The following is a 25,110-nucleotide window of genomic DNA, read 5'->3' as shown; positions in this document are numbered from 1 at the left end:
TTCTGGTTCTGTTCCACGGCAAAGCTGTCTTCAGTGAATTCTGTCTGACTGGAAATATTTTAGCTGTGAGCTTATGACTAAGAAAGAGATGATATTTTATTACAACATTATGTGGCCATTATATTGTTTAGATTCCAGAGAAAACTGGTTTAGGTAAAACTCTTGAAAATTCCCAAACTAGTTCTTTTTGCCTATAAAAGGTGAGCTTGATAAAAATGTCTTTTCAGAATTCTGACCTTGGAACAAGTCCTACTAGGAGAACTTGATTTTCTCTCCCTGTGCCTTGAGACCTGGAGATGGAAATGGCAACCCACTGCAGTATTCTTGCCTGGAAAATTCCATGGACAGAGGAACCTGGTAGGCTACAGTCCATGGGGTTGCAGAGACGGACATGACTGAGGTCTTGAAACCAGGGCTCTCAGGAACACTTATCCTATCTAGACCATCTCTAATTCCTAAGACTGAGGGAAAAAAATATAACAAGGAAGACACCTTTTAACAGGTTATGTATTCCAACTGTTACTGATAAACTAGTGAGTTTTATAATTTCTGATTCATGAGTAAGTTTAGAAAGTGAAGTTATGAGATCTCATGTTGTGTCTGTCTTTATGTTTACATGTGCATTATCTTTGACTTTACTTTTGGATGGTATTATCAAAGCTAATTTGTCAATGAGCTCTATTTAATTGGCTTAAAGAAATTAAGTGCTTATATAAATTCTGCAAAGTACAGAAGGTAACTGGCCAGAATTTGTTTCAGATTCATGTAAACTGGGAAATATTCAGTATTAAATTAATATCTGGAATTAATGTACAAACTTGTTGATCTAATGAAAAAAGACATGCTTTTACAGTCATTAAGTGTAATACCTTTATTGCACCTAGGTTTAATAAAAATTAAATAAGGTTTTATCTGTTGCAAATTTGTCAGCAAGAAAAATAACTTGGTATGATGAAATTTTATAAGTGAATTAAATGCAAATGAGATAAGAGATTTTAGGTAAACTCTATAGGAATAATTATGTTTTAAGAAAACTTATCTAAAAATAGTCTCTCTAGATTTTGGTACGGAGAAGGCAATGGCACCCCACTCCAATACTCTTGCCTGGAAAATCCATGGATGGAGGAGCCTCGTAGGCTGCAGTCCATGGGGTCGCGAAGAATCAGACAGGACTGAGCGACTTCACTTTCACTTTCACTTTTCTCTTTCATGCATTGGAGAAGGCAATGGCACCCCACTCCAGTACTCTTGCCTGGAAAATCCATGGATGGAGGAGCCTCGTAGGCTGCAGTCCATGGGGTCTCGAAGAATCAGACACGACTGAGCGACTTCACTTTCACTTTCACTTTTCTCTTTCATGCATTGGAGAAGGAAATGGCAACCCACTCCAGTGTTCTTGCCTGGAGAATCCCAGGGATGGCAGAGCCTGGTGGGCTGCCATCTATGGGGTCGCACAGAGTCGGACACGACTGAAGTGACTTAGCTTAGCAGCAGATTTTGGTAACTTGAAATTCCAGTGTTGTGACCTTTTTTTTTAATCCTGAAAAATTTTTATTTATATTTTATATATATTTTTAATTTATTTATTTTAATTGGAGGCTAATTACTTCCAGTGTTGTAACCTTTTAAGTCGTCTGGTCTGTATTTGTCTTTCACATCTTTTATTGTTTCTTTGACTAAGTGAATAACTATTGTTTCACAGTGACTTTTGATCCTGTCCAACTGAGTTTTTTTTTTTAATTTTATTTTATTTAACTTTACAATATTGTATTGGTTTTGCCATATATCAAAATGAATCTGCCCAACTGAGTTTTGTCAAGGAAAATATCAAAAGGGTTTCATTTTGATATTTTCTTGATAAAACTTCTTAAAGAAAATTCTAATGAAATCCTTTTGACCTCTAGCTAACTTTGGGATTCTTCAAAGGGCTCCTGAAACATCCCAAGGAACGATATTAAACAAATTAGGTTCATGTGGTGTTTTAAATTACAAGGAAGTATTGTCTGATGAGTAGTAAATCTCAAGTTTTATTGTTTGGTAAGTGTTATTAATATAGATATTCTAGAAATTATATGGAGTTTCTAAAATTCTGATATGACCTGGTAAAATATTATCAATTATGATTCTAATTATTATCTGCAAGTGTTATATGTTACAGCAGTAACCAAGTTTATTTGTCAATTGCATTGTAATCTTTTTTTTTTTTTTTTTTACTGTGGGTTTTAAGTCTTTTTGTCATTCATAGACACTTACAGTTTCACTCTAAACTTTTTGCAAAAATGCTCCCTCCTCAAGAAGATTTGTAGAAAGAATTTTTGGATAAATACAAGTTTCTGACTATCATACCATAATGCTGAGAAAAAGAAAGAAAGTGAAAGTTGCTTAATCGTGTCCCACTCTTTGTAACCCCTGGACTATAGTCCATGGAACCCTTCAGTCCAGAATACTGGAGTGGGTAGCCTTTCCCTTCTCCAGGGGATTCCCAACCCAAGGATTGAACTGGGGTCTCCTGCATTGCAGGTGGATTCTTTACCAGCTGAACCACAAGGGAAGCCCACCATAAAGCTGAACTGAGTAAGAAATCGAAGAATTCTAATGGGAAACCTGTGTGCATGCGTGCTAAGTTGATTCTGTCGTGTCTGACTCTTTGTAACCCTGTGGACTGCAGCCTGCCAGGCTCCTCTGTCCATGGGATTCTCCAGGCAAGAATTCTGGAGTGGTTGCCATGTCCTCCTCCAGGGGATCTTCCCAACCCAGGGATTGAACCTGTGTCTTTTATGTCTCCTACATTGGCAGATGGGTTCTTTACTGTTAGCGCCACCTAGGAAGCCCTGATGGGAAACCTGACGGCTTCATAAAACTGTTAACTAAAAGGACTAGTTACATAGGACTGAGTGAACTGGTGAATATAGTTATAATTTTTATGGTTTCCATCTGAAAAATTATTGGTTTGATCTGTGTTTTCCAGGTGTAAGGAAAACCTTCCCCTCAAACTCATTATGACTTAAAGTCACTTGGTAAATTATACCTTTGAAAACAGAATTGAAACACTTACCTTTTCCCTCTGTCTCATCCCTACAGAGATTGGAAACTTTTAGGTTCCCAGCAGTTTTATAGGATAAGTTAGGAAGGCTAACTCACTAACAGGTACAGAAATCTCAAGGTATGTTGGCGACCTTGAAAAGGGAGAAATTCACCTTGATCTGTCAGGTGATATCTGTGACAAGCTCTTGGCATGACTTTCCTAGCCCTGAGAAGTCTTGTAAAAGTTCAGTCTGAGACTCTATAAAAGTTTCAGCAAAGCAAAACAGGCCTATATCATCAATCATAGTTCATGTAAATCATCAGGCCAAGTTTACTGAGACCAGGCTTATTTTGCAAACAGATTGGTCTTAATTTGGCTATATTTGGTAAAAACTGAAAACTGAAACTGTTTGTTGCTCAGTCATGTCTGACTCTTTGTGACCCCATGAGCTGTAGCCTGCCAGGCTCCTCTGTCCATGGGATTTCCTGGGCAATCATACTGGAGTGGGTTACCAGTTCCTTCTCCGGTGGGTCTTCCTGACCCAGGGATCAAACCCTGGTCTTCTGCATTGCAGGCAGATTCTTTACCATCTGAGCCACCAGGGAAGCCTGGTACTTTGGTAAAAATGAGGTTAATTATAGAGATAAAAAAGATTATGTTTCAGTGGATATTAAATAACAGTTCCGTTAACAGAGGTCTGTATTTACTAAGACTCACCTTAAAACAATGCTCAAACAGAGGAGAAACTACACTCCTACTAGCGTAAGAAGACAACATCAGAAGTAGATAGCTAGCTCAAGATCCTCGACCTGACTCATATCATTATTTATAATGTTTTCTTGACTTCTTGAACTTTGCATATGAATCAAATGTTTTTCTACCATGGGCACGATACAATGCTATGTTTAAAAATCAATCAATTTTAGGTTTGTGACCAATTACAGCACTTCTGGGTTACCTTGGTGGATTTCTCCACTCTAAGGCTCTAACTGGTTGGCTTTTAGGAAATATATTTTAAAAGAAAAAAGTTATAGTCCTGTTCAAGACACTATTTATATTACGAGGTAGAATTCCCTCACCTGGCAAACTAATAATGCCTGCTCTGATCCTGGCCATAAACATGAATTTTCCTCTATTACTTAAGCTCAATCAGAGCAACAGGCAAAATTGAGCTTGGAATAAAAGGAATAAAACCTCCCATAATTATGGGATGGGTTTATGTACAGTACGGTAATTTAAGTTTAAAGGCTTCTCTATATTGGGAACAATTATATCATACTAAGGATAATCAGTCTAGTAAACTAGAAAACTGGGCTGGGTGCCTTATGGACAGTGCCAATATATAATTTCCCTTAAAGATAAGGACTGGTACAGAACAGACTAAGTCAGAGACCTGAGATATACTGCTGTTGCTGCTAAGTCATGTCTGACTCTGTGCGACCCCATAGACGGCAGCCCGTTAGGCTCCCCATCCCTGGGATTCTCCAGGCCAAGAACACTGGAGTGGATTGCTATTTCCTTCTCCAATGCCTGAAAGTGAAAAGTGAAAGTGAAGTTGCTCAGTCGTGCCCAACTCTTCGTGACCTCATGGACTGCAGCCTACCAGGCTCCTCTGTCCATGGGATTTTCCAGGCAAGAGTACTGGAGTGGGGTGCCATTGCCACTGGGTTGCACCTGATGGAAGTTCTTGACTTATATTCTTACTTATGACCTTACTAATACTGCTTGCTATATTATTTTTTTATATTGCCTGTTTTATGAAATTGTTTCTTTCATTACCAAATAAACCTCTGATAAACCTCTAATAAAATGATGATATAGTCCTGTATGAGATCAATGATTGTAATAGTGTAACTCTAGATATGGGAAGAGGCAACAGGGGGAATATTTCCCTGGACATAAGAGACTAGTAAGACAGATGGTCCAGAGACCTTTGGCTACTGTTAATAAGACCTAGCCCAGATTTTTGGCCACTGTTGATAAGACCTAGCACATTGAGTGGCTTATTACTGAAACTTTTGCCAGACCTGGGGATGAACATTCCTAGCATCATGGGATGAAATGGTCATAAACTGCCCCTCAAGCCATGGTTGTATTCATGACCCTGAAGGGGCCCTGCCAGCTGAAAACCGGCACTTGCTGTCAGTCTCTGCAAGAATTAGGTCAATGGCCACTGACCTTCAACATACCTTAAAAGGAGTTCAGGGTGGAGATCAGGAATGAAGCAATTTGTGCTCTGGGGAAAACTGGCAAAACAGGCCTCTAGATAGTTAGGCACTTTCAGAAAAAGATTTTTAAGAGCCCAAACTCTTGTATCTTCTCATATATAGAAAAAGCACCAAGATCATTAATTGTGGGTGACATCTGCTTTGGCCATTAAGGAGAGAGATGCAGTTGAAAGTAAAGATGGAGTAGCTGTGGTTCAGACATCCAAGGTAATACTAGACCCGACTAGACAAGTCCTTGAATTGGGAAGAACTTGAGTTATCTGAGCTGTGTTAGACTTGGGATGCCACCAGCCACTCTCAAAACAATGTCTGCTGGCAGTTGGTAGCTGTAATTATGGTTTCAAGGTATCCTCTTATAACTATTAAATTTTTAGAAAATGAAATTGCTTTAGATCAGATATTAGTAGAAAAAGGAGACGTGTAGTGGCCAATGGCTGAAATTATGTATATGTTAGTACCACATTGGAAGTTAAAATCTACTTAGATAAAAGTTCTAGTTATCACCTCTCCTCCAACTACTTCTAATTGAGTTTGTTACTCCAAAACCGAGGACCAACGGGTTGAAATTTTAATCCTATGAGACTCAGATCCATGGCCTGGAATTCAGAAATATGTCCAATTCAGTGCCTATTCTCCAAATTGAGGCAGGACTATGCCCATTTTGGCAGAAGTGGCCAGAGATGTCGTCACCCAGTTCCCTGAATTGAAACTGAGCAGGACTCTGTGGGCCTCTGGAGAACAGAGACCAAAGATAAAGGCAAACTTGGGATGCTGGAAGTGTACCACCAGAGCATCACGAGGCTTTAATGGTTTCAGCCAGCCTGGGAACTGGATGCCCTCCATCCACACACCACACGCACACTCCTTGTTCGACTTTTATAGTCTAGGAACAGCCCTACCGCCTCTGAGGGCTCACTGCCTGCCAGATACAGCCTCCACCTGCAAGTTCATTGCTATCCCCTCATTGTTGTTGTTGTTTAGTAGCTAAATCGTGTCTGACTCTTTGTGACACCATGGACCGTAGCCCATCAGACTCCTCTGTTCATGGGGTTTCCCAGGCAAGAATACTAGAGTGGGTTGCCATTTCCTTCTCCAGGGGATCTTGCCAACCCAGGGATCAAACCCTAGTCTCCTGCATTGACAGGTGGGGTCTTTACCATGGGGCCACCAGGGAAGCTCTCCCCATTGTACATAAGGAAATGGAGGTATACAAAGGTGGGAAGACTGGCTCAAGTTCACACAGCTTTGGGGACAAGATGGCAGGATTTGAATTCCAGTTCATCTGACTCTGAAACTTGTGCTTTCAGTCTTTCAGCCATCATCTGCTGCCACCTTCCCTTGCCTGCCACAACTGCATTTATGTTTTGCAATATCTGCCTGCCCCTGAGATTACTATTTACTTGGCACGCATTTTGGTAAATGGAATCAGTTTCAAACTTAAATGCATTTGATTTTCCACTTCTAACAGAAAATTCTATAACACTACCAAAAGTGAAAGAACAATATCGCTTCTCAGAAAAAAAGGTGACAGCAGGATTATAGTGATGAGATAATGGCTATAATTAAGATAAGATAAAGTCTATAATTAAGCTTCGTGAGCACTTATGCACCCTTGTGTGAGTTAACCCATTTAAGCCCACTCCAATGTCTGGAGTTGGGCACTGTTTTATCCTCATTTTGTGGATGATCCTCCTTCAGAGAGGTGACATACTTTTTCTAAAGCCACGGTGAGCCACAGCATGAGTTGTAGAGCTCTAGCTGGGAATGTCACCCACTCAAGGCACCTGGGGGGAGAACAGGCAGTGGTTGGAGAGGCATTCAGGACGTACCCAAATTCTGCGGAGGACTGAGAAAGAGCAGAAGGGGAATCCCTTTCTCACTCCCAGCGATGGTGTGGGAGGCAGCCCGGCTTCTGGAAAACCTGCACCAAGCTCTCTGTCATGCACCAAGAAAGGTGAGGAGCTCTTTCTGAGTGTGACTGACCTGGAGGACAAATCTCTTACTGTGTGGGTGGCTGTGTCCCCTGGCACCGGCAGAGGCTCCAAAACCCAGACCGAGTGAGTTCTCAAATCCCTTTGTGTCTTTTCTGAACTTGGGACCTCCCTGGCCTGTGAATGTCTTGCTTTCTCAACTTATCTCAACTTCCTGGAGGCTGGAAGGAGAGCCCAGGGACCCATCTAGCACCTCCCTCGAAGTCACCCCACGGAGGTTCTTGTGTTCACTCGGTCACCCGGTCCTCCAGGAGAGAAAGAGGGAGTTAGTGGGTGACCCAGGAGACCCACCTGGGAGTTGGGGGCATCCAGGGCCTCTTTTCAACATTCCCCTTTGTGTTGGGAAGGGTCGTTCAGGACGCCCTCCTGCCCGTTATCTCTGCACTTTCAGCATCTGCAGCCCCTGGGAGAGGTCATTCTGGGCTTTCATGGGGTTCTGACTTCTGGCCTGTTTTCAGTCATTTCTCACCTCCCCAGCTGCCTCTGGCATCTCCCCCAAATGGTGTCTCTGGCCTCCCTCCTCTCCATGCCACTGCCAGGCCTCAACTCAGGCCTCATCATTTCTTCCCTGGGGCAACTGCAGTCAGTCTGGTCTGGCCCCCTCATATCTCCTCTCTGCAGTATAGCCAGAGACCTAGTATTTTCTTAAGAAAGTTTCAAACACAGAGCAGTTAGTTTTACATATAACACTACATATTACCGCCTAAATTCTGCCCATCCATATTTGTTTGATGCATTTCAGACTAAATTGCAGATGTGAGTACCCTTCCCACCAAGTCCTCAGCACGTGTGTGGTGACCTGGAATTCAACCTTGCTTGCAGCTGGGCTCTCGGCTTGAAGGAGGCCAAGGTGTACCTGTTTCCGGTTGTCTGACACCTGGAATCCAACATAGGCTGCCTCCTCCATGATGTTCAAGTTCACCCCAAGAGATCAAAGTCGTGTGCCCGTGAGAAAGTGGGGGCCACGTCAGCCCTGGCCTCCCAGATTGGCTCCCTGGGTCTCTCTCCAAAGAAGTTTGGTGATGACGTTGCCAAGGCAACTGGGGACCAAAAGGGTCTGAGGCTCACAGTGGAACTGACTGTTCGGAACACACAGGCTCAAACATCACAGCCCTCAAGGAACCATGCAGGGACAGAAAGGAGCAGAAAGACATTAAGCATTTTGGAAGTATCACTTTTGATAAGGCTGTCGACATTGCCTGATAGATGCACACTGGTCTTTAGCTAGAGAACTCTCTGGAACCATGGAAGTGATCCTGGGGGCTGTCTAGTCAGTGGGCTGCAGTGGAAAAACTTTCAGTACACAATGAGAAGCGCAGATCTTAAGTGTTCATTTGCTGAGATTTGACAAATATGCACACCTGTGTAACCCAAACCTGTATCAAAATACAGAATTTCGCCATCCCCTTAGAAAGTTCCCTTATGCCCCTTTCCAGTCAATTTCACACCCTCTGTCCCCGTAGGGGGAGTGGGTTCTCATTTTTTCCTACCGTAAATTGGTTTTGTCTGTACTTGGTTTTCATGCAAACAGAACACGCTGTACGTACCCGGCTGCACCTGGCTTCTTTCCCTCAATATACAATGAGCTTATTTACTTATTCTTTTATGTGCTTATTGTTTGTTCTCCTCCCCCATCACCGGACGAGGAGCTCATGAGAACTGCAATGTGGTCCTGTCCACTGAATCGCCCCCAGCACATTGCCACGCTATGTGGCACAGAGTAGGGGCTCAATACGTGCTGGCTGAAAGTGCAGCAGTGGTGACCGGCGCCTGCACTCTTTTCAAAAAAATGTCTTTAAGAAAATCAAGTATGAAAATGATACACAGAGGGGACTTCCCTGATGGTCCAATGGTTGACTCCATGTTTCCAGTGCAGGGTGTGTGGGTTCAGTCCCTGGTTGGGGAACTAAGATCCTGCATGCTGCACAGTGTGGCCAAAAAAAAAAAAACCAACAACTCACTAAATAAAATAAAATAAAAAATGGCTTTATAAAAGAGGAAAAAAGAGGTGTATGCTAGGGTAAAAGTATAACAAAATAATTTTAAAATGATACATACATACGTACACAAAGATTTGTGCATTTCATTTGATATACATTTTACCTTAAAGTTAAAAAACATGCGCAACTACCGAACTCTAGTCAATGAAATGTCTCCTGGAGTGTTTAAAGACATAGTGGACTGCTATCTGCAATTTACTTTGAAATGCATAAAAAATAAGATGGAAGGATGGATAGACCTTTATGTTATAGGGCAAGCATGGCAGATTGTTCATTATAGAATCTAGGTGTAGGTATATGGGTTTTTTTTTCAATTTCCTGTATGTATAAATATGTTCACAGTAAAATTATTTTCAATTTCCTGTATGTATAAATATGTTTATAGTAAAATGTTGGGGGAAAATCATACATATATAGGATAAAAATTTCACCAATACAGAAGGATGTTGAGTGAAGCCCAGGTGCACAATTTCCTCATTCCAGCCACTCTACTCCCTTGGAGTTTTATTCGTTGTAGATACTTCCTGGTCTGTCCTTCCAGAAAGGACTTATCCTTTTGCAACAATCATAGAAGGATCAACCCACTCCGTGTTTTGCACCTTGTTCCCTCACCCATCATTAATGTGTCTTGGAGGTTTTCCCCACATCAGCACATATAGATTGAGTCTTTCATTTCACAGGCTGTATCGTACCATAAACTTTCCCCCTGTCTCCAATAGTGAGCATCTCACGCACATGAATTCACACCCTTTTCAGTGCCAGATGGCACCTTGAGCCAGTCCTCCCACAGCTCTGATCATCTGCTATGAGAGGGAGTGGAAAAGCACAGCACAGAGTTGTTCCACTCTCAGGCCCAGGGACTGGCCTTTCCCAACCTCGTATTAGTCCATCATCTGTGGGGGGTTGTCCCCTAAGGGGGTGGGACCCATCCTGTTGGCTGAAAGCTGTTCTCTAGAGCAGGGGGAGCTGTGAGGCTCTGCCCAGTTGAGGAGGGGTGGGGGGATAGTTCCAGCATCTGTAGGCCACTCCTTTCACTGCTTAGGCCGACTTGCTATTCATATTAAGTTTGCTCTCTGCGGGCTCAGCCACTCCAGAATTCTATGTGATATGGACTGAACTGTGTTCCCCTAAATTCATATGTTGTAGCCCTAACCACCCAATGCCTCAGACTGTGAGTATATTTGGAGACAAGGCCTTCACCGAGGTGATCGAGTTAAAATGGAGTCATTAGGATGGGCCCTACTCCAGCTGGCTGGTATCCTAATAAGAAGAGGAGATCACACCAGAGGCGAGGTTGCATGGAGGGGCCACCATGTGAAGAAGCAACAAGAGACAGGACACCTGTGAGCCAAGGACAGAGCCTCAGAGGAAACCAGCCCTGCCGGGACCCTGATCTTAGATGTCCAGCCTCCAAACTGTGAGAAAATACATTTCTGTAGTATTTTCTTATGGCTGCCCTACAAAACAGATGCAGTCATAATTCGTGGGAAGTTTCCAAACTATAAATAACTGCAGTCCATGGTATTGCAGCGGATCATAAGGCCTCAGCCGATACTTAAAATGCTGTCTGTTCCCAGTTGTCCTAATCCTCAGCCCTTCTGCTGGGCCAAGAGGCTGGTTGGTCACCTGAATGGATGGTATCACATCAGGCACTCAGTGCTGGTCCTTGTTGGTGGCAGGTCATACCTACCTTCGGTGGCAGTTACTAAAGCTGCTTTGGCATTCCCAATCTCTAAATCTTATTTCTTCCAGGTCCATGATTAAATTATTATGGCATCTTCCTCAGCCCACAAAACAGTGACTATCTGGCCATTTCTCTCTTTTCTCAATTGGATGACCACGTGTGCAGCCTGAAGTTTGCCCACTTCAGGATTCCTTCTCATTCTCATCTTTCAGGATCACTCCTGAGTGAGCAGAGCTATAGTGAAACAGCATCTGTTTTCAGTTTAGACCAACCTCTTAAAGGATCACGCTCAGGTTTTTTTCTCCTCCATCAACTGGTCACGCAGCCATAGGTGTGAGCCAAGAGAGAAGTGGAAGGGCAAAAACACGAGTAGGTGACATCTGTGACACGGGAGATGGACGTCCGGCCTCACGCTCAACTTATTCTTGCAGCTTATTTATGCCCCCTGGACCTTAAACTCATGCTAGATGTACTACTTCTACCTGATGTTGGATGGCTACAGGTCCTGCCTGACCTTATGACTTGCTGGGTAACTGTGCCTAGTGCATGATGGGAAGCTCTGGCCTCACAGTCACTTGATGGCCAGTGAGGAGCTGTTTTTTCTAATGGTGTACAGTTCTCTGCTGAAGATGGCATGGGGCTTGTCAAACACTCCACATGGCATCTTTATCTATCACAGATACTTCTAGTGCCATGGGTTCTGTCTCATCACATGGCTCAAACAAGTGCTGCTTAAACTGTAGCCTGAAGCTGCTGCAGAGCCCTCGACTGCTCTGGGCTCAACTCAAAACTTGCACAGAGTAGATGCTCAATAAATATTCCCCTCTCTGGGTGAATGGAGTATGGGGGGGGCGGGGAGATACAAATGCAAATGCCACTAGGGTAAATTTTCCAGAAAAAAAAAAATACAGAAAGCCCAGTTAAATTTGGACTTCAGCTCACAAATGAATAATTCATAGTTTAAATATGTTTCATGCAATACTGGGGACATACACACAAAATATTCATTGTTTGTCTGAAATTCAAACTCAACTAGGTGTCCTGTATTTTTATTGGTAGATCAGGCACCCTACTTTTAGGGCCAAGCATCTAATAGCATAAAACAGTTTGGTATGCTGGAGGTGCGGGAATAGGTGAACGCATTTGCAATCAGTACCCAATAGGAGAATAATCAGTAAAAATGAAAATGTGCTGATTTGGTTGGAGGATAGTGAGTCTATAACCCCTGACAAAGAGCTTGAGCTCTAGAGTTCGACTTCCGGAATCTGAAACTTGAATCTGCTGCTCACAGTCTGGATGACTTTAGGTCATAGAGTCCTCATCTCTGGGTGAGGATTAAATAAGATACTGCCTTTAAAGGGTTTAGTAAGGTGCCAGGCTCACCATTACTGCCAAATAAATGTTCATTTTCAAGATGACTGCTGGGTTGCCATGCAACAGCTCTCTCTAGTGGTCACAGGGCTATGTGAGAGTGCTGGCTAGGCCCCTGGAGGTCTACTTGGCTTCTGGCTATCCAGAAGCCAGGCTTTCCAGGCATCAAGAAACTGGTCCCCCATTAGAGGATCTGAGGATCTGATCCCAAGATTCCAATCATTCACATGTCACCTCCACGATTTCTGCCCCAAACCAGCCACCATTACCTTATTACTCCTTTCAATTGTCTATTTTTAAAGAAAATCTATTGTAATAGGAAACGTCACAATTTTCAATTAAAAGTCCCAGCATCATCAACTTTCAGAAATAGAATGTAACCACAAAGTAGGTATAAGTGAAACAAAAAAATGTGAAATTTCATGGAAAACTGTGGTGAGAGTTGGAGGATCTCACTTTCTCTCTCTCTCGATTGTAGCCAATTCACCCAAAGTAATAAAGACAGACTAGCTCCCAAGTGAGACTTTCTTCATGCTGCAGTCACAAGAAGGGGAAAAGAAGCAACAGAGAACAAAAATGTTTCCCGTTGGGATTTCATGCTCTGTCTGAAGTCATCTCACAAACCATCAGCTCTGGAGGAGGCAGAGAGGGCAGAAATGTTGAAACTGTGCCCTTTATCTCCACTTCAGTCAGAGTATTTCTACTTTTATTTGATTTGAATGTAGTGGGAAGGAAAAACTGCTTTTAGACAAACAGTCAAAATAAAAATAACACAAAATCCAAACTGGATTGCAGCCACTTCCACCTTATTGGGAGGCTCAAGATTTTAACTAGGGAGCAAAGTCTCATTTGCTTAGGAAAACATGCTTCTGAGCCTTTGGCCATTGAGAGCAATGCCCAGGGAAGCATCTGGAATGGAGAGGGGGACAGTGGTTTTTAAAACATGCCCACAAATTCTTTGATGTGCCCTTCAAAAAGGGGACTAATTCTCCCTTTGGGGGTGGAGTGGATTTAGTGACACACTTCTAATGAAGAGAAGATAGTAGAAGGTGACGATGTGTGATTTTTAGAATGAGGTCATAAAAGATTCTGCAGTTTCCCTTTCTTTTTCTCAGATCGCTTGCTCTGGGAGAGGCCAACTGCCATGTTGAGAGGACACTCAAGCAGACCAGTGGAGAGATCTGAGAGGCAAAGTACTGAGGGTAGATTCTCCAGCCCTGGTTAAGTCTTTGGAAGACACAGTCCTGGAAAACATTTTAATTGCAACTTCATGGGAGACTCTGAGCCAGAATCACCTAGCTGTTTCTACATTCCTGACCCACAGAAACTGTGATAGAATAAATGTTTATGGTGTTAAGCCAAAAAGTTTTGGGGTAATTTGTTACACAGCGATAGATAACGAATACAAAGGGAAACTAAGGGAACCAGGTATTCAGCTGCAGCATAAATAAGACAGCGCCCTTCCTGGGGAGAGAGTTCTTCTGAAACAAGGACTCAAATGCTAAAAGTCTCCCATTTCATAGCTTAGAAGACCGATTCCCAAAGAGGAGGATGACATGCAGTGAGTTCTGCTCTGCTGCATTGCAGCTAAAGCTCAAGAGGGCCATGGGATTGTGACTGGTCTTGGCTACTTTGCATTCGGGGTCACATGCAAGTGGGAGTGGGGTCTGAACCAGCATTCTGTCTCTGGCTCTTGCTCCACTGCCTTATCAACTGCCCAGGTTCTCCACTGTGTCCCTAAGAGGAGTAGGAACCCTCCCTGCACCCTTGCATCCTTAAAAAAATACTCATGTATTTATTTTTGGCTGTGTTGGGTCTTGGGGCTGCAAGAGCCTTCCCTAGTTGTGGCAGATGGGGTCTACTCTCTAGTTGGGGTGGGTGGGCTTCTCACTCTGGTAGCTTCTGTTTGTGGCAGAGCATGGCTCTAGGGCATGTGGGCTTCAGTAGTTGTGGTGCACAGGCTCAGTACTTGGGCTCTTGGGCTCTAGAGCACAGGCTCAATAGTCGTGGTGCATGGGACTAGGTGTTCTGTGGCATGTAGACTCTTCCCGGACCAGGGATCAAACCCATGTCTCCTGTATTGGCAGGCGGAGGTCATAGGACTAACTGCCATATCGAAATCTGGAGAGACAATGAATACATAGAGTTATAGTCAAGAACAGCTTCCCTGAAGCAGAGGCTGCTGGAGCTGGTAACTTGTAGGAACATTTAAAAGGTAATTATGACAAGTTCCTAAAAACTTGAATGTGGACTAGCTTGAGAGTCCACAAGATTCCTGGGGATCCAGTCTTAAGGCCTGCGTACCATTTTGACAAATGTCCTTAGGGAAAGACAGTTCATATTGACTGGCTGAATTCTGAGTCAGGTCATGTCAAGACAGCCTTGGGAATGGGCTCATCCAGGGAACTAGTGGACCGGTCGAAATATGACAGTTCTCTGGGAATGAGGCTTGGAAGTTGTTCGATCAATCCCCTTCTGCTGGCCTCCAGTGGTTGCCAGGCTACTGGTTTTCACCAAGATTATGGGATTTTAGTTTTCAAGTCTACTGTGGAACTGGAAAGTGGGAGATGGGTAAGATAAAATGTCCTGGAAAGTGGGAGATGGGTAAGATAAAATGTCACAAAGCTTGATAAAATGTCACAAATTTTCAGCAGTTTTTATTGAATAAACACCTCCTCCCCACCCAGATGCTGCAGGTCTTTTATAAATTTTAAGAGGTCTGAAAAAATTGGTTCTGATAGTTTTTTCCAGTTTTCTGATTGCTTTAGATAGGAGACGATTTTGGAAGTCTTTAACCTGCCATTGCCATTGCCACTGACATCCTTGTGGAGAGGTTTTAAAAATGTGAAAATGTCACTATTAAAGTCGTAAATGTGCTCTGACTAACCAGGTCACTTGGCAGACTGTCTTGTATCCAGGGGAATGTTTGGTTAATTAGAAATTGAAATTGTTAGGGGAGAGAAAAGACCCACTAGTGAGCTATAGGAAGAAGTCCAGGGAGCAGTGGGAAGAAAATAGTAACCAGAGATGGACAGTGGATGTGTGTCCAGGCAGGAATACAGTTTGGTGCCAGGTCAGAGGGCAGCAGGGTCAGTGCTGATGGTCCCCCACAGGTGTGTGTGTGTGTGTGTGTGTGTGTGTGTGCTCATCTTTATCCACCTTGATTCTTGGGGCTTCAGCCCTGGGAGACTCTCAGTCCTGACCAGGAAAGATATGCCTGGGTTCTCTCCAAGTCAGGTCCTGATTGATGGTTTCCAGTCTGGAAGTTCCTTTCTGTATTTCAGGTCATTCATAGTCATAACAATCAATTCAGCTGCTTACAGAATTTAACTTATTCATCCTGAGCTTGAAGATATTCTACTTCTGTGAGTGTGAAAAATACTTCCCCTCTTAAATCCTCATCAGAAGACATATATTGGTTTCCTATAATAAACCTTCTTGCAGTTCTGAACCCCTGGACTGTCCTCCCTTGATGCCATATTGGTTGGTGGCAATAGAAAGTGGAGATTGTGGTGGGTCCAGACATGATGGCAGACGTTTGGCAGGGGTTGAGAAACACCAGCCTGAATCTTCTAATTCTCACAAAGTTAGTGGGGTCTCCCAATATCTGTGATGTTGCAGTCCTTAATTTGCCTTTTTGTCATTCTGTGACCTTGTACAAGTCATTCATATACAACAACCCAGGGCTTCCTCTATGGAGTGAAAAGGTGGGGCTGGTCCTCTAAGGACCTCAAATAATGAGAGCATGTTTATTTTTTATTTGAGAGGACAATGTTCTTCAGCCTACGTAGCCCTTCTTCTTCCTTCTTGCTTCCAGTTTTTCATAAAACTTACCTGGATCCACAGTCTCAACTTCCTTATATCCCATTCTCTTCTCAGTTCCTTAAAATCAGGTTTCTTTTTCTAAAAATATGATTCTCACTCAGGTCATCAATAATCTTTTCATATGCAACTCCTCTGACCCTTCTCTGTGCTTGACTTTCCCAAGCCTTTCAGCAGTGAACACTGTGGTCTAGTTTGTCCTTCCTCCTACACTTCCTTCCTGTCATTTTTATCATCCTTTTGTTGAAAAAGCAGAAAAGGGGCCAGTATTGACTGGAGGCAAACAGGCAAAAGAGCAGTGGTAGACGACTTGCATCCATCAGATTCCTGGACGGCTTCCTGGGGTCTCCCAGGCACTTTCATGCAGCGTGGCCACAGCTAAAGGCATGATCTTCCTGCTGGAATCAACTCCTCCCCCCACGTTTCTGGTTACCTTTGGGATCCCCCATCTGAGACACAGACGGGAGTCTCACCTGCTCGTCCACCTCTACCCTTCTAGGTCCACTTCCTGAACATCTCTCTCATCTGTCATTTTCATTTCTTGCGAAACGTCTTGTATATCATCACCTTTGTCTGGAGAGTTACATTTATCCAACCCCTTGTGACACATCCTAAGAACCCCAGAGCAGTCGTTCTGAAATCCATGCTCATCTGAACATCCTTCTGTCCTATCTAAGACCATTAAGATCTTCAACGTAAGGTTCAAACTCTGTTCTACAGCTCCAGTCCCTCAGGCCAGGACTCTTTCCCACCTGTGAGCCCTCCAGTGATGGTGAAGAATGACAATATCTTATGCAGAGAAAGGGCAGTTTTATTTGGTGATGAACGAGGAATGACACATGCTTGGTGGGAAAGCAAAGGGAGAAGTTTCCTTGGTGAGAAGGCTGCTCTGGTCTCCAAACATGGCTGTGTCATTGTCCAGGACATGGGCCAGCCTTCTGTGAGCCCTCGGGCAGGCAGTGAATCCAGCCTCAGGAAACGGTTCTGTTGGGAGAAGACCCCAGACAAAATGGAGACTCAAGGTCCTTGAGTCTAGATGGTATTGGCCCATGATCAAACCTGCCCTCCAGAGGGTGGGGAGGAGGCTGAGACCCTGGAGCTGGGGGTCTTGTCTCCAGCCACCGGGGGAGCCCAGACCCAGAGTCAGGGGGCTCCTTGTGCATGTGCTTGAGGGAGTGCGTGTCTGTGTGTCCATGTGTATTTGTGTGTGGCGTGTTTGCACATGTGAGTATAAAGGTGTACGTGTGCTGATGTGAGATGTGTGCATCTGTATGTCTGTCTGAGTAATCATGGTGTGTCTGGCACTTGTGTGTGTGTGTGTGTGTGTGTGTGTGTGCGTGTGTCCCTGACCGTGTGTGCCTCCCTCTGTATCTGTGTTGTGGTGCCACTTGTGTCTCTCCACCACTGTCAACCTTTCTGCGGACTTCTCTCTGCATCTCAGTGTTTGTCTATAAGGCTGTTTGTCTTTCCCTTTGGATGGCACTGTCCCAAGCCCCTGCTGCCCTCACCAGGAGGAGAACAGCCGACCATCCCCCAGATCCTGTGGAGTGTGGAGCAATACTCACCGGCTCAGCAGAGGCCAGGTCCGTTTCTGGAAGTCTTAGACCTTGATGACAAATTGTAGCCCATGGATCAGTGCGTCTGAAAAAAAAAAAAAAAAAAAAAACCAAAAAACAATAACCACAGACCAGAGGGAAGGAGCTCAGGGATCTTCATGGTCCCCAGGGGCCTGGGAAATGGGAACTCTGAGATTCAACCATGCTCAGGCAGGGCTTGAAGGGGACTGTGCCTCCTTCATCAACCAGCCCAGCTATTCTTAAGTTATGGCTGATGTGGGAAGACAGGCAGGGTCTATGTCTCAAGATGATCCTGATAATTCAAGGTAAAAAAGAACTCCAAAATGGGGAGAGCTGAGGCTGGAGGGCCCTAACTGTCCCATGTGTACAGGGACAGAGCTCCCTGGCAAAAAGCCCTGCTTCTGCAGAGGGGAGAGAGGACCTCCCCTCTCTGGTCATGTCCAGAGAGAGGACCTCCCCAAGCTGGTCATGTCCAACTCTTTTGTGACCCCCTGGACTGTAGCCCACTAGGCTCCTCTGTCCATGGGATTTCCCAGACAAGAATACCAGAGTGAGTAGCCATTTCCTTCTCCAGGGGATTTTCCTGACCCAGGGCGGGTACTTACTGACAATGGAATGTACCAGAGTGACGTCCAAGCGGCTGAGAACTGCATTGACCAGGGGGCACACCTGAGCCGGGGCGGAGAGGAGCATTAGGCACCTTGGGAGACACGGGCAGCAACCGCATCCCGAGCATGGGCTCCCTGGAGAGATCCTCTGTCATCTGTCTGTGTCTGAGAGTGTCTAAGAAATCCCACAGATGAACCCTCACATGTCCACACTGGGTAGACGGAGATGATGAAGGCAGGGATGAGGTGTCCAATCACAGAGTGAGTGGTTGTTCACTCCGTGATCTGGCATCTGTTTCTGAACAGGGTGGACTGCTCTGGGAGGAGTGGGTTTCTGGTCATAGGAGATCCCGAGCGTAGGCTGGGTGAGCCTTGTCTGCAGCCATAGTGGGGGTGGGCTGGAAGCTTCTTGGGGCAGGAGCCCATCTGTTTCAGCTGTAGTGTGGATACATAGAGCGCCTGGCCCAGAGCAGAAACCAATCAGTACATTTTGAAGGATGGGAAGAAGAAACATGGACAGATGGATCAATGGACAGATAGACTGAGAGCCTCAGAAGAGCTCACCCCAGGGGCTTCTTTTAGCCTGAGAAGTTCTAAGATCCAAGGACCAGGAGGCGCACTTTACCTCCACTTACCTTGCCTTGCACCAGCCCAGGAAGGACATCATTCAAGATGCCAGTGAGGTTATCAACAAAGCTTTGAATGGGGAGGGAGCCCAATCTGAAAGAGAAAAGCATGGAGCGTGCAGGGGCCTGGGGCTGGTATGGAGAAGCACAGGTATGGGCCCACCGCAGTCTCAGTACTGATAAGGGGACCTGGCCTTGTGCCCCCACACCCACGTGCATCCATCACAAGGTGCCCATCCAAAGGGAGCGACACCCTGCACAGCAGTGTGCACACTAGGTACTTGTGGAATAAACACTCAGTGCCAGCACACAGTAGGTGTTCAATCAGGCTCTGTCGACTCCATATAGGAATGAACAGTGCTTAGTGTGCAGTTGTCATGAGGATTCAATGAGACAGTACATGTGACACACACATGTGTGTTCAATAAATGCTAGTCATGATGGGGGTGACTCCTGTATTTCATACCTGCCTCTCTCTCCCATTCAAGAGTAACTGAAATAATTACCCTTGTGAGTTCCATAGCTATTTTACTATTCACTGGGACAAAGCATGCTCACATTTATTATTTTTGAGGATTCTCTCAATAACACCGATATAGCTCCATATTACAATTATTGGAGTAAGCTGAGACTCAAGTTGGATAAGAACTGTTCAAGTTCACACAGGGAGCCCTCCATCCCTTGCCATACCCCTCAGCTAGATGGGGCTTGAACTCAGATTTCTTGTTGCCTCATCCAGCATAAAATTGGTCAGCCTGGCCTAAGAAGCGATAGTGACCACTGACTTATTCATCCGTCCATCTGCCCATCCATCCATCCATCCATCATCTCACCCTCCCACCCTCCCACTCACCCATTCTCCCATTGTTCCATCTGTCCAAGCATGCACCCATCATTCCATCGTATTGTCTCAACAGGAGCAGCCACCCCTCTGGCCTCACCCATCAAGCAGGGAGATTTGCAGGCTGCCAGGGGAGTGAGTGCAGTTGCCAACAACCAGGTGGACATGCTTCTGCTCATCTGTCACAGCTAAGAGTTCCACAGTGATGTTTAGCTTTACAGCCAGCTTCAATAGACTCCCCACCAAGGACCTGCAGAGGAGACAGTCCGTTGTAGCTGAGCTTCCATGTCCCAAGGCAGAGGAGGTTTTCTTCTGGACAGAAATGCCAGTTTCGACTCATTCCATCTTGCCCACAACTCTACTTGTTTCAATTCCTAGTAGGCTCAAAGAGGCCAAGTGAGTCTCCTAAGTGAGTCAAGGTTGCTTAGCATAGCAGCAAACAAGCTGATGTTGGAGGCTCAGGTCTTTTGGATAGACTCCAACAGCTTTTTTCTTTTTTACCACTCACAATCATCAGGGTCTCTTTTGGCGAGCCATCCTCCCATCCCCTCCTTGGAGTCCACTCACGTTTTCACATTGAGGATCATGCCCAGAGGGATGGTGACATAGAGACGATGGCCATCAGGGCTCTGCACAAGGCCAAGCTCCAGCAGCTGAGGGTTAGTGATCTTCAACCTGCCCAGGGAGAAACACTGGAGTGAGAAACATTAACTCCTCTAGTCCTAAACTTAGAAACCACATCTACTCCCACCAGGAGCATCTCAGAGATGGAGCTACCCATAAGGTGGGATGGAGGAGACACGAGGGGAGTCTTGCAACGGTAGCCACATGAGTTTTGAGTCTCGCATCAGTTTTTCTCATCCTCTGCACTGGGTCATATCCCTCTGCTCACCTTAAGTCTATGAGGTTTTCCAAGATAAGAAACTGTGTCTGGGTTATATTTGCATCCTGTACACCAGCTCAGAGCCTTACAAAGAAAGGGGCTACTTTATTCTGGCTGAGTTTGTGGACTGATGAGCAGGTGGGTGGATGAATATGTGGGTAGATGCATGGAAGAGAAAGTGGCTAGATGAAGGGCAGATGGTCAAGTGGATGTATGGGTGGGTAAGTGGATGAGTGGATGATGTCGGGGCAACTGAAGTAAGTCCTTCACATTTAAGAGTAGGGATCATAAATTTTGCTGAATCCTTTAATGGCAGGTCAATCAATAAAGTTTATCATGAAGATAGAGGAGCAGGAAGCTGGGGAGAACTGAGAGAGGGGGGATGTAAGCCTCTTCTCTGAGGCCTTTTCTCTTCTCTGAGCTAGCCTCTGTGTCAGATGATTTACATTTTCTCCAGTCCTCCTGACAGTTCTTCTCTGTGGGTACCAAAATCTTCATTTTAAAGATGGAGAAACCAAGCCCAGAGAGACTGAGCGCCTTGCCCCGGGTCACCCAGCAAGTACATAATGGATACAGAAATCAGACTCAAGGCTATCTGTCTTCAAGTCAGAGGCAAGCATCTGGGGGGAAAAGGGGGGAGGAATCCTGGGAATGGATTTGATCCAGTTCTGTACAGGACCCAGTCTTGCCAGCTCACTTTCCACTCTTGCTCTTTGTTAATTGGATTGTTCCACGGACATCACATGACGATGTCCCTAAGGAGAATAGCTTACACTTTCTTGCTTATATCAAAAGCCATTGTGTTCACTAGTGAGGAGAGCAACTTAAGAAGGGATTCCACCGATGAAGAGAATGAAATTATCATAGTGGAGTGGAAGAAGCCTTGGCTTTGGACTTAAGTCAGTTAGAGTCGGAACCCACACTCTGTGTCACTCTGGTGGTGTGGGCACAGGCCCCTTTCTGTGCCTCCACTTTTCTATAGAACTAGGCATTATTAAATTGACCTCAGAGGACTATGGTGAGGGTTATAGGTGATGCTGGAGATCCAAGCTGTGCTTCAGGACTGGGAGCGATTGCTGGTTCAGGAGAGCTGCTGCTCCCTGCCAGACTGTGAGGGGGTCTCAGCCTGAGTCCTGGCCTCATGTTCTGATGACCCCACTCCCTCCTCCAAGGCCACTACCTGGGGCTGGCTGGTCTCCAGCAGGAGATCTCTGGTGGGGTCCAAGGCCCTGTTTCAGGGCTACTCACTCAATGATGTTGTTCAGGAGAGGGGTGAGTGAAGTCACTTTCCCAAGCAGGCTCCCCAGCAGACCACTGGGAGCGTTCCCTCTGGTCTTCAGGATGTCCAAGAGTGGAAGGTTTTCGAGAATGCCCAACAGACCCTCAGAGAGCAGGCCATTGCTGAGAGCTGGAAATGGGTGTGGGATGCTTGGGGGTCAGATCTGACAATTATGGCTCCTCAGCCCTTGCCCCCCTTTAGCCCCCTTCCCAACCATTAGATGATTGCACACACACACCCACACATACCTGGAAGAAGTTGTCACAGACTCTTACTTACCACCTGTCAAGCTTCCAGCAAGATCTGGGGGACTCGGGGCCAGGGCTGGAGTCACAGCCAAGGGCAGAGTCTGGCCCAGGGGCGTGGGCAGGGCTTCTAGCAGGGCCGTGGTCGGGGCCAGCAGCCCACAGAGGACAACGAGGCTCCCGATGTGAAACATCCTCTCACTCAGGATCTGCGGAAAGGACCACTGTGGCACAGATGCTAGAGAGGAACCCATCCACTGCCTGCCCCCGCCCCAGCACACCAGGGAGTGGACAGCAACAGCTAAGGCATTTGCTCTGAGCCAGGTGTCAGGCTGAGTGCTCCACATTCGGTGACTGATTTCAGCTTTACTTTTAAGATGTGGACACTTAGCACCTGCGTTGCACCAGTGAGGCAACGGGGGTCTAGTGAGTTTAGGTAACCTTCCCCAAGGTCACAAGTACACACTGGGGATAGGATTTAAAGATAGCTCTCTCTGCCCGGGGGCCTCTGTTTAAATTAAGTGACCATCAGATTTACTTTCCAGCTGGGCTTGCTTACAATGTATTGAATGAGACAAAGCAAATTAAAAGGCTTAAACGTGCTAGTGGCTGAGGAACTCGACTGCTTTGTCACCATCCTCCTTAAGTCCTTTGGTCTGTGTGTAGCCCGTGGCGCTTTGTGGAAGCCCTTGCAAGTCATAAGACTATCAAAGGTGGCAGGGCTATAGCTACCATCTCATTCACACCAGTGCTGGGAAATCCTGGGAACCATCCAAAGTCCTCATTCCACAAGGACAAGAGGACCAGAGAGGGGTAGTGATTTTCCCAAGGTCAAACAGCAAACTAATGGCAGAACTGCAGTTGGAGGAAGGTGTCCCTCTCACCCCAACTCTCCACCCCCACCAATATACACACTATCTCATCCATGTCTTTCTCTTTTCCCTCCAGGTGACCTGGACGAACTTCCTGGGCAACCTCTGACATCTGCCTCCCTTTTGCACCAGTCCCCTTCCCAGATGACCACCATCCTTCTCCAGGGCCTTTTTAGTAGTCAGTAAAGGTGTCGAGAGCTGGAGCTGGCTCCCACACTCTGGAGACACTTGGCTGCTTCGGGCAAAATCCCATAAACTGGCTGATTTGGCCAAAGAGCCATCACTGTTGCTGCCACAGGAATCGAAAGGGCTTTTTGGTCCAAAGAGCCAGTTGTGGCTTCCTTGAGAGGTAAGCTTGGCTTAGGGCCTCTGAATCTCTTTTTGGCAACAGATCTTTTATGACTCCAATGGAAGCTAAGGACCCTTGGTCTCAGAATAATGCACCAAAATGTACAAAACTGGGTGGATTGTAGGAGGTTGCTGGACGATGGTCTGGATACACAATGGAGCGAGGGTGTACCCTGAGCAATGCACAGTGGTAAACTCAAGATAAAACTCTGTAGAGACTGGGATTTAGGGCAGGAGGGGCACGCCCGTGAGAGATCCCTAGCTCACGTGCAATTTGAGCAGTGTACCTACAGCCACGTGCTCCCTATCACCATCAAATAGCCTGCTGCCAAAAGTCTCTACATTGATGTCAATGGTCTCTTAGGGAGGCAGAGTGGACGGTTATCACCTTTCCCCCGCTAATGGCAAGCTTTGGCTCTCTTGGAAGACCCCCAAAGAGTGATCGGAAGTGCAGCCAGCCAGTGATGCCACAGTGTGGAGGCTAGCACAGCTGCCCCCCGAGGCAGTAGCGGTGATGGGGTGTGGGGGTAGGGTGGAATGCACAAAGTCTCACCTGGCTTCTCAGAGGTCCTGGCAGCTGTTGTGGTCTCCTTACTTTGCTGAGAAGGCAGCCTTTTTTATAGTGTGGAAATCAGGAAATGAGTGATGGGGAGATGGATTTATAGATGATTCAGAATTCGGCAATCTGTTGCTGTCTTTCAGGGCTCTCCAAAGTAAATAATTGCCAGTCACAGTGTAGGTGGGACCGTTAAGCTGTTTGATTGACAAGTTAAACAGAAAAATGAGATGCGGATGTTACTCAAGATTTCATGGTTTCATTAGTGGGGCTGAGGCTGGGAACCCTTGCTCCAAGGTGGCCTGAAGATTACGTTTGGAACACTGGGAGAGGCAGCTGTTGGAGCCCTGGAAGGGACCTCAGTCTCATCGTGGTTTAACTTGCTAAGTCGTGTTCGACTCTTTGCGACCCCAAGGACTATAGCCCTCCAGGCTCCTCTGTCCATGGGATTCTCCAGGCAAGAATACTGGAGTGGGTTGCCATTTCCTTCTCCAGGGGAATCTTCCTGACCCAGGTATTGAACCCACCTTTCTACTCTCCTTCTTTGGCAGGTGGGTTCTTAACCACTAGTGCCACCAGTCTCAGTGTTGTTGTTCAGTCGCTCAGTCATGTCCAACTCTTTGCAACTCCATGGTCTGCAGCACTCCAGGCTTCCCTGTCCTTCACCATCTCTCAGAGTTTGCTCAAACTCATGTCCATCGAGTCGGTGATGCCATCTGACCATCTCATCCTCTGTTGTCCCCTTCTCCTGCTTTCAGTCTTTCCCAGCATCAGGGTCTTATCCAGTGAGTTGGCTCTTCGCATCAGGTGGCCAAAGTCTCATCTCCAATGTAGAAAAAGAATCGAATTATCTCTGATTTCCCTACATCTGGGACGCCCCTCGGTTCCAGGGCGGGGGTCTCCTGACTTCTGAATCCCAGTTGCATGACAGTCACATGCTGGGAGCTAGACACCTTCACTGAACCCTGGAGGGAGGGGTTGCTGCTCCTCCTTTGCCGAGGTGGAAACTGAGGCTGCCGGAGTCCAATTCCAACAATCAGGGGTTCAACCTGAAGAGATGACGGTGTCGGCCAATGAGACAGCCTCTCAGTTTTCTATGGACTGCCTGTTTATTCCAAGTTAAAGATTCTCTTTTATACTTTTACAAAAACATT

General features: G+C 45.8%; 1 protein-coding gene across 2 annotated transcripts; it reads right to left on the bottom strand.

The window, feature by feature from the left end:
- Positions 1-16,911: 16,911 nt before the first annotated feature.
- On the bottom strand, positions 16,912-24,092 carry BPIFA1 (BPI fold containing family A member 1). 2 transcript variants are annotated; one of them, XM_019972257.2, is made up of 9 exons: positions 23,954-24,092; positions 22,215-22,389; positions 21,905-22,064; positions 20,341-20,448; positions 19,874-20,023; positions 18,942-19,026; positions 18,304-18,367; positions 17,687-17,762; positions 16,912-17,105 (listed from the first exon to the last, which is right to left on the bottom strand). In XM_019972257.2, the coding sequence occupies exons 2-8, from the start codon at positions 22,372-22,374 to the stop codon at positions 17,722-17,724; spliced, it is 768 nt and encodes a 255-aa protein (XP_019827816.2). In that variant the 5' UTR covers positions 22,375-22,389; positions 23,954-24,092; the 3' UTR covers positions 16,912-17,105; positions 17,687-17,721. The 2 variants fall into 2 exon arrangements, with proteins under 2 accessions (XP_019827816.2, XP_019827817.2); XM_019972258.2 differs by having other exon boundaries at positions 22,215-22,404; positions 23,954-24,065.
- Between the last annotated feature and the right edge of the window lie 1,018 nt (positions 24,093-25,110).

This window comes from Bos indicus, chromosome 13, assembly GCF_029378745.1.
Source record: "Bos indicus isolate NIAB-ARS_2022 breed Sahiwal x Tharparkar chromosome 13, NIAB-ARS_B.indTharparkar_mat_pri_1.0, whole genome shotgun sequence".
In the NCBI taxonomy this organism is placed as follows: Eukaryota; Metazoa; Chordata; class Mammalia; order Artiodactyla; family Bovidae; genus Bos; species Bos indicus.
The sequence above is the reverse complement of the archived record's forward strand: the minus strand, read 5'-3'. Positions and strand labels throughout refer to the sequence as shown.